The 20069-nt window shown below is 35.7% G+C and overlaps 1 protein-coding gene across 19 annotated transcripts in view; it reads left to right on the top strand.

The window, feature by feature from the left end:
- NPAS3 (neuronal PAS domain protein 3) overlaps positions 1–20069 on the top strand; it is an 850867-nt gene that overhangs the window by 248738 nt on the left and 582060 nt on the right. For 9 of the 19 annotated variants that reach the window (XM_081050526.1, XM_081050525.1, XM_081050538.1 and 6 more), the window contains 2 exons: positions 5207–5451; positions 5564–5614. In XM_081050526.1, coding sequence (XP_080906652.1) covers positions 5207–5451; positions 5564–5614 — 296 coding nt within the window. The remainder of the gene's footprint in view (positions 1–5206; positions 5452–5563; positions 5615–20069) is intronic. The other 10 variants (XM_081050527.1, XM_081050528.1, XM_081050542.1 and 7 more) reach the window with 2 other exon arrangements.

Genomic DNA, 20069 nt, shown 5'->3' with positions numbered 1-20069 from the left:
TGTCCTTACCAGTAATTTTTGGGTTGCTTGTTATGTATACCTAAGGTATAACTTAGAAACTTGTAAAAGTTCAAAATGTTGAGAAGAAATGTAGATTAAATAACATTATTTAAACCTAGGATACTTGTTGAGGATAAATTAATTCTGGCAATAGCAATGACAAAAAGATGGAGGAACCTAACTTTATAAGGTTTATAAGGAGAAAGTCTAGATACAAGATTATTACTCTTTTGGTTGGGGAGATGGGCCCCCACTAAGGAGAATCTGAAAATCATTTACTAATTTCCCCAAATATACATACATATATACATGAACACAATTTTGTACACGACTGACTCGTAGATTATCTCTGTATATCTGTATGTATCTGTCTCTTTTAAAATGGCTATTAATTTGTTTGTTTTGAGTTGTCAGTGGTAAATATTGGTAAGTAAATATTAGTGGTAAATATCAATAATGTCCTCTTCAAAGAGAGTTGAAATTTTGATTTGCTGAGGACCGAGGAATAGTCTGTTCTTTCTGCTCTCCAGAGCCTGAGTGTTAGCGGTGGGAAGTTTGGCCCAGGGAGTAATTCACTGCAGTTTAATCATATTTAAAGTGGAGATTGGCACTGTAACATTTTACTCATGTACAACCAACCCATCCTTTCTTTAGTATTCTATAAATACAATCATATTTATTTTGATTTAGAGCAGAATGTACAAATACAACATTTATCTTAAGTTTTAATATAGTCCTTAATTCACTTTGAAAATTGTTTATAAGTAGGCTCTTCTTCACAAAAGCAGACAAAAGATTAATCCACAATCTGTGTCATTGTCTTAAGGCCTTTAGCTTCATTTGTTCTATCAACATCTCTACAACCTTTATAATTCCTTTGACTGTATTTTATTGCTGTTACCCTCAAAACCAATTACTACTTAATACAAACCCAGTGCTATTATTCTGAAAGTCTTCTGAACTATGATAGCTACATAATGATGTGATGTGGAAATCATGGAAACCCTTTGTCATTAAGATTATGATGTAATATAGAATTGTACACCTGAAATCTATGTAATTTCACTAACAATTGTCACCCCAATAAATTAAAAAAAAAAAAAGATTATGGCCAAGAAGATTATCCCTGTAGGGTAACGGTTTATGTTAGCTATTAACAGGCAGAGAGGCTGTGGAAAAGAGAAAAACATGTAGGTGGGGCAGAAACAGGTAAAGTAAGTTCTGCCCAGTGCTATTTTAGAAAAGTCAAGTGTCAGTGGGCAGTGTTTAGGCCAGGCATCCAAAGGCATTAGTTAGTCTACTTACTCCCTTTCCCTGAGTTGATATCAGAAGCCGTCTTCCATTCGGGTACTAACCAGGCTCGACCCTGCTTAGCTTCTGAGATCAGATGAGATAGGGTGTTTTCAGGGTGGTATATTACATTGTTTTGTACACCTGAAACTAATAAAAAAAAAAAAAAAAGAAGAAGCCATCTCCTCTTTACTAGCTTTTGGAGCTCACTGGATTGTTTCCTGTGATCTTGGGCTTTTCTCCCCATAGCATTAGTGCTTTGTTTTGATTTTTTTTCCTTAGATCATTGATAAGACCAGGCATTAATATCAATTTCAGAACAATTACCTAACCCTCTCCTCAGTTGAATAGAGAAATTCCTAGTATGAATATTAGTAATATTAATCAAATAGCAAATGATTTGTGATCGTTTGAGTGACATACGTAAAGAAACTTACATATAGTATTCATGTAAACCTACCTTCAAAAGTGGTCTCCCAAATTATGACCCAAATGTAAAATGAGTCCCTGCTCTATTATTTACCAAATGAGATATTTTATTTGGCTTGCATATTTTTTAAAACTTTAATTAGCCAACATAACATTGAAGCATAACATAAAATTGGGAATGCCATGTAAAAATCAGTTTTTGTTTTTTGGAAATAGACACCAGAAATCTGGCAAGGCCCTGCATGCCTTAGCCCAAAGCTGCAGTCAGCTGAAACTACGTGTTGTCTTCCTGCTACAGTTGCCATCAGGCTTCTTCATCTGACATTCCTTACCTTAACCCCTAGAGCCTTCGAGTTTACAGCCCTTGCTCTAGAGCTCCATCATAGTCACTTACTGGACAAAAAAAAAAAAAAAAAAAAAATACGTTTATCCCACCTTCTGGAGTAGTATTTGATTACAAGGACATAAAAAGAGCAAAGCACCTGACCTTGAACTACTGTCCTCTATGAGTGGTAGAGAAAACGTGTGAAGAGACAGTTCTTTTGGCACAAGTGACTTAAATGGTGTTAGGTAGATTGCTTTTATTATATAAAGGGCGGGGTAGGAATCATTCTTGTATCTTAAGACGTTAATCTGGATCCTGGTTGTAGGCTTCTGTCACTTCATTTACATAATTTTCAACCAGCCAAAACTGAGCATTTATAAAACTGAGTGGAGGTCAGCAAAGGTATAGGAGAATAAAGAGTATAACATCTTTTCCTTGTAAATTAACAGTGTTTCTGCCTCCTGAGACATCAAGAGACAAAGGTTTGTCACCTGAGACTACTGTGACTTGGAAAATAATAGCATTAACTTATCTAGTTCTGATAAATACCTTAGTTAGTAATGTGGACTATTGTATTAATAGAGCAAACGTGAAACTGGTTGGGATATTAGCCTAGCAAGTTTTTGACCAGAACATCATGGCGTTACTTAAATCACCTAAATATTCAATAAGATATTTTGAGTGTCTACGCTGAATACAGTGTTTACACCACAAACAGAATCAGGTATGCCATAATGTGATATGGAATGTCATTGTCCATATTATACTAATAGATTTTGGAGTCACACTCTGAACTCATTTTGATCTATTCCGCTGGTCTGGCTTCCTTCCTTGTTTTTGCATGTCTCTTTCTTGTTATTTTATAGTGGGAAAGCCGAATGCTAGATTCAAAGTTTGAAAGTGCCTTCAGAGTTCAATAAAATAGATACATACCGTGTTTCCCTGAAAATAAGACCTAGCCGGACAATCAGCTCTGATGTGTCTTTTGGAGCAAAAATTAATATAAGACCCAGTCTTCTATTCTATTCTATTCTATTCTATTCTATTCTATTCTATTCTATTCTATTCTATTCTATTCTATTCTAATCATATTATACTTGGTCTTATATAACATTATGTAAGACCGGATCTTATATAAGACCCTTATATGAGACCCGGTCTTATATAATATTAGTAAAATAAGACTGGGTCTTATATTAATTTTTGCTTCAAATGACTGATTGTCCAGCTAGGTCTTATTTTTGGGAAAACACAGTACAAATGCTTTTAATAGTACCTGGCTATTGTACATATTGCCCAGTTACCTATCATCAGGGTCTGTTTTTGAATGTAATTCTTGTCAGACACAAAGCAGCAATTCGGAGTAGGTGAAATTCTCCTGTCTGAAGCTCGTACAAAATTTCAGTTGTGCCAAATTCTGCCCTCAGCACTCTGAGCAAACTTCAAACAGAAATACACATGAAAAGTTAAAGAAAAATGCTGGATTCTACCTGTTGCCTCTTCTGTGAAGTAATATGTCTATAATTTTTATAAATTTTAATAACCCACACAGAGCTTTATCTTTTGACATTAAATTCATATTATCTTAAAGTTTGACTTTTCTGGGCAATGTATTTTATTCTCTAGTATTTCAGAGAATCTATCCATCTACTAATGTATGTCCATTAAAGAAGAATGAAAGCATTCTCTTATCAACTAATTACCAGCACATTTATAAAGTTACATTGAAATCTTCAGTTTTTTTTTTTTTTTTTTCATTTTTAAAACTCAAATTTATTGAGATATAATTTACATATGATTCAATTTACCCATTTAAAGTGTATAATTCAATAGTTTTTAGTATAGTCACAGTTTGTTGCCCAATCATCACCACAATTTAATTTTAGAACTTTTCATCATTCCCCCGAAATAAACCCAACACCCACTAGCAGTTACTGACATTTCCCCCTCACTCTCCTAGCCATAGGCAACCACTAATCCACTTTTAGTCTCTACAAACCACAAAGAACTTTTACAAACTGTGGTAAAATATATATAACATATTACAACATTTATCATTCTAATCATTTCAAAGGCTTTTAAATTGTAAAAAAACACACGTACCACGAAATTTACCATCTTTGCCATTTGAACTGTGTAGTTCAGTAGTGCAAAGTACACCCACATTGTTGTGAAGTAGATCTCCAAAACTTTTTCATCTTGCAAAATTATATTCTATATACCACCTCCAAGTAGTTGTTATTTAGGCCCATGGGCATAGAGTTTTGTTTTAACCATTTTATTTTTTTATTTTTATTTTTTTTTTTTTTGGATTTTCTGAGACATTTAATGAAACACGGAACAACTTATCATCTGAAAACCACTGTGAGGGTAATTTAGAGAACTTTGAGTTTTGTGGGAACTCATTTTTGAAGGGCATGGGGTTGTTGGACAGATAGCTCTCAGCAAAAAAGAAACAGACACAGCAGCACACAATCCATAACTTTTAGACAATGTGATTTGTCTTTCCAATGAGTTGGAGAAAAGGCCAGTGGAGATATTTTAAAATGGAGAGCTGATGTTACAGAAGAAATCTTCAGTTTTAATGGGATGTTTTCTTTATCTAACTAAAGGTCTTCAGCTTTATTGAGGCCTTGAAGCACATCAACATTTTATTTGTTGATTCTGTGAATTGTGTGTGTTTACCCTTTTTTCCCAGTATGATAATTGAAATACATTTTTTAAAAAATGTGTCCTTTTCATGGCTTAAGGTTCTGTAATGATAACAGTTAATTGATCATAAGCATTAGCTTGAGAATAGATATGTGAATACAAGCCCAGTCTTTTTAAATTGCTTATAGCTGAAAACATCAAGCATCACCTGTAAATCTTATGTCTTAGAAACAATGAATACATGTTAATGCATGGTCATATTGGAGGGAAAAGAACCTAACAAGCAAACAATTTTTAGTAATTGCACTTGAGTTTATGGCATGTAAGTCGAGAGGTAGAATTTATGGTGATTGTGGACATTATCTGGAACTCATTTCACTATGACTCCTGGTCGTTTGAAGAAGATTTTGGTAGCTTTTCCCTGGGGGAAAAAAAATAAGAAATACAAAGAAAGTAGTCTCTGTCTGATCACATGTTCTAAAATGCAGTTTTCCACTCCTTTGATTTCAGTTTACAAGCATTGAGAAAGGAGAAATCCCGAGATGCTGCTCGCTCCCGCCGGGGAAAAGAAAATTTTGAGTTCTATGAATTGGCCAAGTTGTTGCCTCTTCCTGCAGCCATCACTAGCCAGCTTGACAAGGCATCCATCATTCGTCTTACAATTAGCTATCTGAAAATGAGGGATTTTGCTAACCAAGGGGACCCTCCGTGGAACTTGCGAATGGAAGGCCCTCCACCAAACACATCAGTAAAAGGTAGGTTTTAAGACCCTGTTTTTTTCTGGAATATGGTGGTCGGTAGGTGTCTCTAAGATGAAATGTTTACCATCATCCTTTCTTCTTTTTCTGCATATCAAATCCTTTAAAGGGATACAAATGTGGAAATCTGAACTCTGCATGAGAAAGCCACCATGTGAAGGTGAAATGAACCTCTTCTATTTCTATTTTCTTTTCAATAAGTCTGTCAGCCTACATATTCTATCACTTTATATAAGATTTCAGAGAAATGAGAATGAAATGACTTACATTAAAGTGTTTCATGGGTTTAATTTATGTTATGCTAATACATGACAATTCTTATTGATGGGTGGAGTATGAGAATATTTGCTAAAGGGTAGAGCTAATATTTTAGCAAAGAGCTAGATATTTTCTGTCTTTAGTAACCAAAGAGAGAAAAGAAGCAGAGTGCAACTCTAGCAGACATTTTGAGTAATGATTTTATTGACTAATAAAAAATCAGTCCATGTATAAATATTTCATGTCTCTATACACACTGCCTAAAAGTTATAAATATATGTATAAACATATATTTGTCCTCCGAATCCTTAGTGTAGTTACCCTTAAAACTTAATTCTTTTAAAATTTGGGGCCTTCTTCACACTGAGACTTAAGAGAGGGATTTTCTTTTGTGTTCCTGAAACCCCTAATGATTTATGGCATTTCTAGCATATGAATATGCATGCATATGTTTATCAGTGTATGTGTGGTGTCAGTCATTGATTTTCTATCTTGAAAGGTATGCTACTCAAGGTGTAGGACTAAAGGAATCTGCTAGTTTCTCCTGTCCTAACCTTGTGTTTAGACCCTCTATGAGTGTAGAGTAAAACTGACGGAGAAGAATTAGGTCCTTTCGTTACGTGATTGCACCTTCACAGTGACCTTTGGAGAAATCCCTGTACTCTTAGCTGTTGTAGGAAAGAGTACTTGTGGGGAGCTGTAACCTGTTACAGGATTCCAGTTCAAATGAAGGGTCCAAAGCAGTGATTTTACAATTTTGTGCTTAAAGGCATGATCACAAATGTGTACGTGCGCGTGTGACCGTTTATATCTTTGCCGTTGCTACTGACTTAGGGATTGTTTCTTATGCTTATGAGAGAAGGGAAATTAGAATTTGAATCATCACAGGTTATTTTCTTCTAGAGCAGGGGTTGGCAAACATTTTCTGTAAAGGGCCATAGAGTAAATATTTTAGTCTTTGGCGGTCAACTTCAACTCTGTCATTGTAGCATGGGGTCAGCCATTGATGATATGTAAACAACAGGGTGTGGCTGTGGCTGTGTTATAATTAAACTGTGCTTCCAAAGCAGACAGCTGCCACTGGAGTTGGCCCACAAGCCATAGTACCCTGACTCCTGCTCTAGAAGGTAAGACTGATATTCAAAGGTTGAGAAGAACGTACAACAGAGGCAGCTCTCAAGGCGAAGATGCCAACAGAAGGCAACCAAGTACAAACAAACCAAGACACATCTGTGCTGTCCTTTTACAGTCCTTCAGAATGCAGATGTCAGCTTGGTAATACACCAGTCCATGTTCCAGATGCTACAGTAGTAGGGAATTTTCCTAGGCTAACGATGTGAACATATTCCTAGTAAATATTTATTATATACGTAAGAACTTAGTCAGTAGGCTGTCTTCATGTTTATTCCGAATCATGCAAGATGAAAGGATAAGTAAACAAATTAGAAATCACACAATATGTAAAACGTTATCATTGAATTGTAAATATGCTAATTGAGGGACTGGACTTGTATTAAGTTGTGTAGCTTAATCATCTTTTCTTTTTATTTCCATTTTTCGTTCAAGGAGCTTGCAGTTTATAGGTTTTTGTTTGTTTGTTTTTTGGTCGTGGTGGCTACCAAAGTAGAAAAATCTAATGGTTCCATTGTCAGCCCATTCTCTTGTGTTGTGTCAGTCCTGCTTGCTTTCAGATCATGGCCTTCTAGAAATACAAAATTGTAGATAATATAGAACGATGCCCTCATTTTATAGGTGAGGAAAATGATATAGAAAGGGTTTACAGTTAAGTGTTAGCCGACCTAAAACTAGAATCCCATTTTTTTCCTCCTCTCTGTCTATTGCTCCTTGTATCAAATCATATTCGTTTCTATCGGTGATACTTGATTTCTATCACCATCCTCAAACATTCCAGGTGAGAATTCGCTCAGCTTTGGAGTGTGACTGATAATTCAGTTTCACTTTGTGGCCTTCAACTAACTCAACTCAATGACTACTTATAATGATAAAGATGGATAAAAAGAAGATAATATATGGTCTCTGCTCTCATGTGTTTCTGTATCTAGAGGGGCACGGTGATGTCAGTGAGAAAAAGAGGAAGTGTTTGGGAGCCTGGAAGGAGATCACAGATTTTATTATTTAAAAAATCCCATTCAGATTTTGGCAGAGCTTCGGAGTTGTTACGTGTATACTTTTACTATTAGTAAACTAGTGATAGGCTAGAACTGAAGCCCGAAGCGTAGTGACTCTATCCTGTTTATTCTGGCTCTCAAAAGTGGCTGGGAGTGCAGTGGTTCTGCTGCACAATCTATGTATGTTTTATTGCTTTACTCTAGTTCTTTAATGAAAACCTGCTATTCATTCTGATCAGACATTCATGAAACAACAACATCAAAAGAAATTCGTTTTAATTTATGAAGGTCTTCTATGCTGTGCCCTTGAAGAAGTTCATAGGGATAAACAAGCTTATATAAATAGCCTGTAGCATCATGTCTTCACATGATGCAGTTTGCAATCCGACAATAAAATGATAGACATTATACGTCGTGCTTCCCCCAGCAGTCTCTTGAATAAACCTAAAGACATTTGGAAATTTATATGAAAGTGCTTATACATTGTAGGCAACATTTTTTATAAGTGTGATGAGTTGTTCATGTTAATCATTAAATTTCAAAGCTGAAATTTAAATTTGTCCCACACAACTAGAGAGGAATTTAATCACTTTAACTTACTGCTTCAGAAAGGTCCTTTATTCATTACATCTTTTCTTAAAAGTATATAAAGGTTGATGAGTTTGTTTCTTGATGTCCACTGTGTATAGATTATGTACAAGTTCTGCTTGCAGAAAGAACACTCAGGTGACAGTGTGTAATATGTCCTGAGTCAATTACTTCATGGAAATGACATATTAAGAAAATGGAAGGTAACAGATAGTTTTTTCAATTATTTTAGAAATATCTGTATTGTTATAATACAGATGAAATCTACAATGAACATTATGCATTATTCAAGAAATGACCAGGCAGTCTCAGCAGTGTTTCAGCTAAATAACTGATGATTGTAACCTTTAAAGAAATCTCATTGTGGTGACTGTTGGTAAATCACTTCTCCATTCATAGTAATCTCTATTTAGAGGCTATCTGGAAACCATTATATCTTTTATTAATCTTAAAAGCAATAGCTGCTGATTTGACATTTGCTAAAATTAGATAAATTTTCCTTCCTTGTAATATCACAGACTTCAGTCAATTTTTGGAGTGTATCTGCTGCCACTCTATTAATCCAGGAATATCTACCACTGGAAGCATAAGTTTTAATTTAAACATTGCAGCTTTTAAACAACAATTTGCCTATGTGTGTGACAAGCAACAATGCTAAAACACTGTGTGTAAAACATAAGACATTTTTAGTCTTTGGAAGGGAACAATTGAAAAATATACAAGACCGCTCATGATTAAAATCGACTAAACACATTGGAGAAGAACTTGGTTATTTTTCATAGAATTTCCCTTCACTATTTCAGCCATCTATTTTGAATTAAGTGCTGATGTTCCTGAGAGGAGAGACCTGCAGGTCTTTATTTAAGCAGATGAAACGGGGTCAGACGATTAAGTTTGCAAACTCTCCACTGTGTAAGTGCGCAGTAGAGAGTTCACAAACTTAATTGTCCCACCTTCGTATGAGCTATTCTTAGCCAAAGACCAAACTGTTATATGTGGTATATGAAACTGAAAACAGCAAAGGAACAAGACAAACAAATGGTGAAACAAAAAACTCATAAGCAATGATTTGTAAGGGATCCCTTTAAAGTAGTCATATAGGGTGAGTATAGGACTTCCTTCAGAGTAACATTGAATTACTATCATGGCTGTTTCCCCAAACTTAGATAGCTTTTTATAAAATAGGTCTGTTTCTATAGAAGGAAGACTGTCTGAATGATAGGTCTTCTTGGTCTAAGCAGCTCAGGTCTTCCAGTTCCTGTTCTGGCATTTTACTGTGGGCATTTATTCCTACCAAGTGACATTCATGTTTGGGGCAAGTGTCACATTCCTCATTATTAAAAAACCATGTGACATGGAAGTCTTTAGAATCAGTATATGGCATGTACACATGCCTGTGGTAGAGGTTTTTCTTTTTACACAAGTAAATGGTAGAACCCAGAGTGAACCCCCCTTGGGTTCTGAACAGAAACTCCCTGGAGGGCTAGGAGGGTAGGTTAAGAGGTGGCAACTTGGTTCTTGTTTGGTTCCTTCCTATTCTTACCTCCATCATTCTCAGTAGACTGAAGGCCTAACTGTCTTTTCTAGTCTCAAGTTCTGTTCACCTCAATCCAACATCAGTAGTGGCACCAAATGGGAATGGAACCACACTAAAGCTGAGGTGCCAATGTTCGTTCTTGTTTATTTTGGTAGCAAGTGCCAGGGTTTACTACTATATGGAAATATGATGTGATATGATTGACTTTTCTTAGGTATGCTTCCAGGAAGGCCTTTTAATCACATGCTATTATCCTTTTATATCTTTCTAGTATAGTTATGGCTTCTGAAAGAAGTTCATTTAAGAACTAACCTTTTACTTTCTTGTATTTTACATCATGTTTGAAAGAACAATGTTTATATTGCCACACTTCCCTAGGACTGTCACTTTTGACGCTGGGCAGAAAGAGCTTTCTGACAAATGTGGGCTTAATGATGACAGAGTAAGTGTCTGGACTCTTAATTCTGAGGAGTTTCATCTTTTATCGGGGAAAGCTTTGCTATCTACAAAGGGAGACTGTAGTCCACCTTCAGCATGAAGAATATTAGAAAGCGTTGCTGGTTTCTTGTCACATGCCACTGTCAAAGAGTTGGACTGCTCATCATTGTTTTCAGTGCGTCTGGCAATATTAAGCATCCAAATATCTACTCCAGGAAAACAAATAATGACCCATCTCAGTAACATGCCACAGAGGTTTTACTCCTCATGTGGCTACAGTTAGTCTGGGGTTTGACAGATGTGGGCTGGCATGAGCTGGGTGTTCTACTTCTTTTCACAGCTCTGTCTGGGCTTCACTCCTTGATAAGGGTTCAGCTCAGGCATGCCCCCAATAAAAGGGCAGGAGATATTTGGGAAAAGTTCTTTTCATGGTTATGCCAAATGTATAAGAGGGGTGAGCAAAATTCCACAGCATCTGTTAAGGATATATTGATTGATTGATTGATTGATTGATTTTTGTGGCGAATTCTGGAAACTGAATAAAACAGTGCTTGTATACCCTTTTGCATTCTACAGTAGAATTCATCCATCCATCCTCCCTACTCTCATCTTTTTCTCTAGCAATACTGAATACCTAAACCATATATTTATGCCTTTGTACATTCCATCATCTGACCAGAAGGCCATTTTCTTTCTTCTTGGTTTGCTGAACTCGTATTTGTCTTTCAAAGCCAGCCTCAAATGTCATTTTTCTTATGTAGATCTTCTCTTCTTCCTGAGAATGTTAGTCATTTCTTTCTATATGTTACTGACAAGTCTTACATTGCTTTATTATCAATTCATAATTCCTTTCTTGATATACCTGCCTTTATACTTAGACTATGAGCTATATGACAGAACAGTCTGGGTCAATTTATGCATGTTTATGTCTCCATGTGTGGTACCCAGAAAAATAAGAATTTAACCATGTTTTTAAATTGAATTGTATAGAATTGGATTGCATCTTGAGGTTGCTTTTAGCAGAGCTAAATAATGATGAGAGCTCTGGGTGAGTCTAAGTCATAGGATAGGAAGAAGAAAAAAGAGCAAAAATAAAAAGAAAGAGAATGATGGGAATAGTGTGAAACCACTGGTACAATGAACAGTGTATAGATGGAGCTAGGAGGAATGGTGGCAACCCTGCCTTACACCCCCAGGGTGAGCTGCCAGCACCTGCCATCAGTGACCTCCCCCTACCTACATGTTTCTCTCATGTAATACTACATAGGAGGTAAAAGTTAAAAGCAATAGTCTGAAGAAACTCATAAGTGTCTTGGGTGTATAAATTCAAGTTTATTCAACAAGTATCTTGCTTCTCTTAGCAAACCCTTTGAGATCTCCCCTGAATGTTGTGGGGGCATATAGAGAGAATATAAGGCGTGATCTTGACCTTGGAAGTATTTACCATTCATTGAGAAATAAATGTGAAAGACAAAAAGGAACAATGGAAGAGGAGACCTTTTGATAAAATTAAATAAACTAAGTGACCTACCTTATAATGCCCTCTAGACCTCAGTTTTCTCATTTGAATTTTCCTTTTGTCAATGATTCTGGTCTGGATGATTGCTTACTCTTAAATTCAAAACTCCAGTTCCTTAGAAAGGATTTTACAATTATTGTGCCAAATTACCCTCTCCTGGGACAATTGGATTTCTTGAAGATGTTCATTAATAATGTCAAAAGTCACATGCTCTAACTCTTATATTCTGCTAATAATTTCTATTTTCCTTTTCTTTTACTTAATTCCCTTTATATAAAGGTATCACGTCTTTTGTGCAATGGGTTCAAAAATACTCCTATGTGACCATGCTTTCTCTTAAAAACTTTTATCTGTTGATTATCAAGATGTGCATACATGTAATCATAAATGAAAGAGGAAACTAAGACATAACACAGTGAAGTTTTAAATTAGTCAAGTGCCAAATACATGATATAGACAAAATATGAATCTAGAACTGTATAAATTTCTTACTTGCTTTTACTTTTGGCAAACTTGAGGGAACTATATCACAGCCAACTTATTTTAAGAAGTCTGCCAGTTCTTGATAATGTAGTATTTTAGTCATGGTATCCTGTGGCATTGCTTGACTACATTGTACTCACTTCTTTAAGACTTTCAAGTTTGTGTGCTATGCTTTTTCAGGGCTAGAATCCTTTAACTTTTTGTTAGCCCTATCACCTCTTGCCAAGCACAATATATAGTTTTAGCACTCTCAGATAACAATATTTCATGGGCACCGCAAAGAAGGAGTCACCTCTGACTGCTTCATATGATTGAAATTGTTCTGTGGCTTTAATTTTCAGAAATGGCTTTGCAGATACTGTGCATAGTTCTTAGCTGTGTTTTAATAAACATGTGACCTCCACCTGTAAAACTAATGTGGCTTTGAATACTGATTGACTGCCACTTTTCACATACTTTCTGGGTCCTTAATATGTCAGTGAATGTCAGCGCCTGGGCAGGAAAAGAAGGCCAACAGAATTTTCGGCTTAACCATCACACAGGTCATCTGTTTCAAGCCTCTTGCTATTGTGTTGAGAATACCGATGTAAAGTTTAATGACACAAACAAAGTCAATAACAAACTTGGGGCTGGAATTCAGGCTTTTGGAATCCCAATTAAGCGTATTTCCCTCCATAATAGAGTTTTCTTTCTATGTTCAGCGCATGTCACCAGCTGTTCATCAGTATCTCTTTTTCCCATTTACATTATACATAGATATATGTGCTCATATATGGCTTATGTGTAAAGGCTAGCACTTTTTAGGTCAAATATTACCATCGAGTCCAAGTTCAGAAAATATGTCCAGGCTATTCAAAAGCAAGGGAATTATAATTCAATGAAAAGAATCATTTAAAAAAGGCATCATATGCTAACATTAGGGGAAGGTGGGTGAAGACTATATAGGAACTGTCTATATTAACTTTGCAACTGTTCTATAGATCTAAAATTATTAAAAAGTACGGAGGTTATTTTTGAAAAACGAAACAAAACAAAAACACTATAATTTACTCCAACGACAGAAACATGAGAAAAACAAACCTCTGCTCTAATGGAAACTTGTTCTGTCTCACTTTCCTGCCTTTCCAGTTGGTCAGTGTTGAGTCCTGAGAAGTTCAACCTTTTCTAGGGCTTCAGTGTCGGTTTTATTAGTTAAGAAATGGGATTAACTAACAATTAAGGTATCAATCAGGATACATGGAAGAAAGAAAATTGATTAAACTATCTACGTATATTTCCTTAAAAACCATAAATGACTGATTTTTAGCAATAAGGAATCACATGGCACACGTGCACACTTTGATATTCTCTCCCTTTTTCACTAAATGTTATGACCACCGCTGCATTGTCTGTTCTTCCCACCCTGGTCAAAGATTGCCTAAAAGGGCAAGTTTAGACAGCCAATACAAGAGCCAAATATGGAGTTGCAGAACAAGGGTCAGGAAGCTTTTTGTGGAAAGAACCAGATAGTAAATCATTTAACCTTGGTGGGCCATGGAGTCTCTGCCGCAACTATTCAGCTCTGCTGTTACAATGCAAAAGCAGCCATAGACAATTTGAGCATGGCTGTATTTCAACAAAACTTTATTTGTGGTCATTGAAATCTAATCATAAAATACCATGAAGGTTTTTTCTTATGAGTTATATTTTAACCATTAAAAAAATTTTTTTTGACTTACCTTCATTTGTAAGCTTTTAAAAAGCTTTTGTTTTTTTAAGTGTGTTTTTCCAGGACCCATTAACTCCAAGTCAAGTAGTTGTTTCAACCTAGTTGTGGAAGGCGCAGCTCACAGTGGCCATGTGGGGATCGAACCAGAAACCTTGTTGTTAAGAGCACCGCACTCTAACTAACTGAGCTAATCGGCTGCCCCTGAATTACATTCTTAAGATTGTGGGTTGTATAAAAACAGATAGTAGGCTGGATTTGACTTCCGGGTGGTAGTTTGGCCACCCCTGTAAAGAACATTAGAACTGGAAGGGACTTAGGTACTTTTTTAGAACTCATTGTGGTATGAAACATCCTACTAATTTTTTTTTTTTTTTAGTTAAATTTATCGGGGTGACATTGGTTAGTAAAATTATATAGGTTTCAAGTGTACATTTCTATAATACATCATCTATGTATTGCATTGTGTGTTCTCGTTCTATCGCCATGTATTTAACCCCCTCTTCCCTCTTTTACCACCACCCCACCCCTTACCCTTTGATAACCACTAAACTGTTGTCTGTGTCTGTGAGTTTTTGTTTATTTGTTTGTCTTGTTCTTTTGTTGCTTTCAATTTTATATCCCAGATTTGAGTGAAATCATATGGTTCCTCACATTTTGTCTGATTTATTTCATGTAGCATGATAATCTCAAGATTCATCTATGTTGTCGCAAATGGCACTATTTCATCTTTTCTTATGGCTGAGTTCATTGTGTATATGTACCACATCTTTGTCCAATCATCTATTGAAGGAAACTTTGGTTGTTTCCATGTTTTGGACACCGTGAATAATGCTACAATGAACATTGGGGTACATATATCTTTAAGGATAAATGTTTTCAGATTCTTTGGGTAGATACCCAGAAGAGGGATTGCTGGGTCATATGGTAATTCTATTCTTAATTCTTTGAGGAACCTCCACACTGCCTTCCATAGCGGCTGCACCAATTTACATTCCCACCAACAGTGTATGAGGGTTCCTTTTTCTCCACAGCTCTCCAACACTTGCTATTACTTATCTTGTTGATGATAAAAATAATTTAATTTTCACAAAGTACTAAACTTGTTACTAAAGAAACAAAACACAGTCACCAGGAAACGGCTATTGTGGTCTTCTACCATTGTACACTGAGATCCAGCAATCCTTAGGATTGCTGAGAATGCTTAAAGTATGACTGTAACTGTACTAAGAGGTTGGAAGAAACTAAAGTTCCTGTGTTCATAGTCATAACTTCTTAAGGCACCACAGAAAGTTAGGGATTTTTTTCAGTAGTGTTTTGTAATTAAAGCCCATCGCTCATATATAATTTTACAGTTTGGGAAATAAGGCTGTTTTGAATATCAGCACTGATGATGAAAACAGACTGTGTACACAGTTTGGGTTGTATATAAATACTTTAAAATATTGGCTTTCTTCTATAAAAGTAGATGAATAGCATCCAGGTTTTTGCAAGAATCTTAGCATAAAAGCAAAATTGCTATCATTTTCCATTTTGAAAAGAGACGTGAAGATTGCATAGCAAAATGTGTAAAATGCAGTATATTCTAGAACGTTATGAAGGAAAACGGATACAGATGCAGGTCAGCCTCACTTTGGGCACACTCGGAAACTTTTGTAAAGTGGTACAGTGATATTTTCTTATTTCACACCTGACCTGACATCCTCTTCATTGTACCTCCTCTGGATAATGAGCTCCTGAAGTTGCAGAAAAACCTGTATCATCTGTATCAAGTTGTTCAGCCGATGCTATTTTGTGATTTACACCTGGTAGGCAATCAGATTGTACCTTCTTGTGAGTCAGTAAATTTTTTGCTATAGGAACATTTCCTGTTGGAAAAGTTAAATAATACCTTTACTGAGATGAGAGAAGGAGATTCTTGCAGGGAGTGCTAACAACCCATAATAAAGGTGCGGTCCATGTAAACAAGACCTGCAGAGCCAGCACAATGGGTGGATGAATAGAAGCTAATCATACCAGCCATTTTAATGTGGCTTCAAACTGCCTTGTTAGTAGCAAGGTCTTGGCCAGTGAGGTTGAACACTCCTGAGTTCAGATCTTTGTGACTGAACAAGTAACATCTCTTTGGCCTCAGTTTTCTTTCTGCAGTTGGGCTTAAGAATCCAGGGTCTTATACTGCAATAAGCCTGGATTCCACTGGAAGGCTTAAGTTTACCTAGGAACTACCAAAGGCATGTTAGAATTTCCTATTCATGGTTTTTATCATGTTAGAGGTAAGTTGTTTTGTGTTTTTTTTTTTCCTGGTAAGATTGTATTTCCAAAATGATGTTAGTCAGAAGAAAAGATTTTCCACATATGGGATTTATTTTGAAATACATTTTGGGATCCTAAGATGTAAAAAGTCTTAACTTATATCATGGGACAGAGTAGAGGAATTTTTGAGTGTTTCTGAAATGACAAAAGCAATTTGGTATGTTATTTTAATTCTTACCATAGAGATATAAAAGTTGATCACATACGTTGTTAACGTGAATAATTCATTGAGATGATAAGACAAAAGTACTCTTAAAATAGGCTGTATCTGAAATGAAAAGCCAATTTATTGAAACAATGGACATGGTTGATATTTCCTTCCTCGGAATTTTGGCTGTATGGATAAAATCTTAGAGTAAATTTTAGGCTCATAATTTCATTTGTCATCAGAGAACAGGACTGGGTCGTACTTCTTTCACTTTACTTGCCTTTTTATCCTCTAAGTATTTCAATGCTTACTACATTGCAGGACTATACTAGGCTCTAGGGGGAATGCAAAGAGAGAAAACAACTGAACCTTTTAGGGGTTTATAATCTAGTGGGAGTGATGCCCATGCTCATGAAATAATAAGACAATATAGTATTCATGTTGAAAAAAGTCTAAGCCAAGTATTGTGTGATCACAGACAATGATTAATAACAAATGGGGGGAGCAAGAAGTTAGCCTTTAAACTGGACCCGACAGATGAATAGGATTTTAAGTTGCAGTTTTTCATGGGTGAACATACTGAACTTACATAAGGTAATTTTAAAATATGGACTTTTACTGTTTTCCAAGAAATCTATTTCATGAAGGTCTATTTTCAAATGCGTATTTTTTCCGTTCTTTCTTTTTTTCAGATACCCAATGTTGTTGGATAATCTATTATGCGTAAATATAGTGAGAGCTGTAAACATGGTGATATTTAATGAGAATTGTGGTCCCTCAGAGGTGAAGTAAGCACATAAAGGTTTTTTCTTTCTGAAGAGTATGTTCAACAGAATACCCAAATGCCATGTAGAACACAGAATACTTGTATATATTTCTATTATCTGATCATAATCTCAAACAGCCAAAAGTATGAATCCCATACCGTACTTATAAAGCAAGAGCTTAATCAAATATAATCTTCTAATATCTTCTCTCTACTATCTTAGCTTTTCACAGAAATGGAAGAAAGCCTGGCATGAGGTGTGTTTTTAATTTCACAATTCTAATGTATATGGTTCATAGAAATCCCTCAGCATCTAAGATCTGAATATAGAAAGGATTAGTTCAGAAGAGTGACTGTTATCCTAGGAGACTTGCAGTAAAATGGCCAAAGTTCAAGCATGACACCAGAGCAGTGGCTGGAGAGTCACATGCTCCTTGGTACCTGGCTCACACACATCCCACTAAAGCCTATAATTGGGAGGGAAGACTAGACAGTGTGGAAGAGAATGTTTTGTACTTTTATTTCATTTAAATTAGCACAAAGGGAGGGAACAGTTTTGCTTCACATGTGAAGTCAGTCATTTCTTGGGTTGCTAGCTCTATGTTTTAACAGAACAGCTGTTCAGTACAATGTGGTTTTCTACGAGCAATATTTCTACTGCTAGAAAAGTGGCAGTCTGCCAAAGAGAGTGCCCAGACCAACCCCTAAACAAAAAAAATCTTTTGTCAATGACTCTAATAATTTGTACAATTCAGGAAAGGGGGGTTGCACAGTCTTTGCAGATGTGCATTTCTGATGCTATTTTTAAGCAGAGCAGCATGAAAGAATAGATTCATATGAATTGTAAGTTGATCATTCATTTTAAGCACTTGGCTTCTGCTCCTGCTAAAATTTCATTCTGTGTAAAGAAAACACAGCGAGCCTTGAAACGAGGTAAGGCAGGGTGTGACAACAAGATGAAATTCTTCATTTTCAAACCTGTTATGCTTGCTCAAAAACCAAAAGCTTTGGGGTCTACCTCCCACTCTCCGTTAAGGAAATAAATGCAGCTCTCTGATTCCTCGCAGTAGAAACTTGCTATTCTTCAGCATTTTGAGGAAATAAACTCCTAATGAGCGTACCTTCTTTTACCGCAGTCCATTCTCTGAAAATGAGTTTAAGTGCTGAAGAAAATGTCAAAAGCGTTTAGTTAACCAGCACCAAATTAATATGTGTTAGTTCTCTATTTAGCATGATAGGTGCCATGCAGTTTTTCTAGTATAAAACTGGGTCTAATCTCAGATCTGTCCTCTGCATTCTGGTTTTCCAAAATCTACAACAGTAGACTGCTCGCTTTGACTCCAGTGACAGAGTTAAGGAAATAAGATCATTTTTTGTAAATTATAGACCCCGGAAAAGAACACTCAAACTTCCCTTAACAGCAGAGGATAAAATCTGATAGAATCCTCATTTTTATTCAACAATATATTTTATATTTACGTAAGAGAGAATTAGACCACTCAATTAAATATGAAATCATGCACTTATAATGACATCAATTAATACAGACATTCTATAAGGGTGATCAGAGAGTACAGATGACCATAGAAGCTTCACTGACTTGATAAAAAAAATTTCCTCTAATTCTGAGGGTTGGGATCTTTGTTATTATTGTTTTCTTTGAAAAAATTCAATGTTTTCATATCCTGTATAGGTGTAAAAAAATGCTCAACGAAATGGAGTTATGTGCATTATTAAACCAGGAGTATTTTTGCTCTGCCCTGAATTCTGTCCACCGACATATGCTGCCCCCTCACATTTTAACATTTTATAGATACTAATGTCATAGCTCTAGCAATGGTGGGAAATTACTAAAGTAGGGTATTGTATTCTACTAATGAAGATACATTTTAACAATTAGTCAGGTGACCTGTTTCATCACACTTCAAGTAGTTACTCAAGTGTTTTTCAAATGTTTCCTGAGCTTAATAAGGATTTACAGTGACAATTACAGTTCTATTTACTTATGGGTACCCCCTCAGTAGAGGGGTACTTCCCTGTGTGAAATGACAAGTCCCAGAAAAATCGTTTATAAAGTATTCTTTGATAAGTAAGTTAATACAATCACATTTCTCATATATTAGAGAAATCCTTTACTCTAAGTAAAGGATTTCTGTGGCATTTTATATTTTGTAAAAACTGAGTTCTTTCAATCTAGCAAGTGATGATTCCCTCAAATACACATTTTACATTTATGTCTTCAATTTTTAAGCTTTCTTAAGGTAAGGGAATGGAAATATAAACAATGAATTTGAGTTATTGCCTTGTATCTAATGGTAGTATATTTCAGAAAAATATTGGTAGGCACAAAATTATCCATATTACATTCCTGGTGCTTCACTCATGCCAGGTATTGCGTTAGTTGTTTAAAGAGTCTACACTTTTTTGTTGTGCAATATGGAGATCTATGTCAGTTTTTTATACTGACTCATTAATTTTTTCAAAAAACCGTAGAATCAACATACTAACCCTTACAGTGTACAAAGGCATTTTCTCAGATGAACTGGTTAGAAAAACATGCAAAGATACTACACATCCATAATCACAATTCATACTTATAAAACTCCATGAGATGAGCATCACATCATTTTTCCTTCTGTATGTAGAGTTCTTTTTAATTACTCTTGCTCTGTATGTGCAAAAGATATATAAGTAATGAAAAAAAGGGGAATATTCAAAGATTCATTCTTAA

This window comes from Rhinolophus hipposideros (genome assembly GCF_964194185.1).
Source record: "Rhinolophus hipposideros genome assembly, chromosome: 5".
Taxonomy (NCBI): Eukaryota; Metazoa; Chordata; class Mammalia; order Chiroptera; family Rhinolophidae; genus Rhinolophus; species Rhinolophus hipposideros.
Note: the sequence above shows the minus strand (reverse complement) of the source record. Positions and strands in the feature narration are given on the sequence as shown.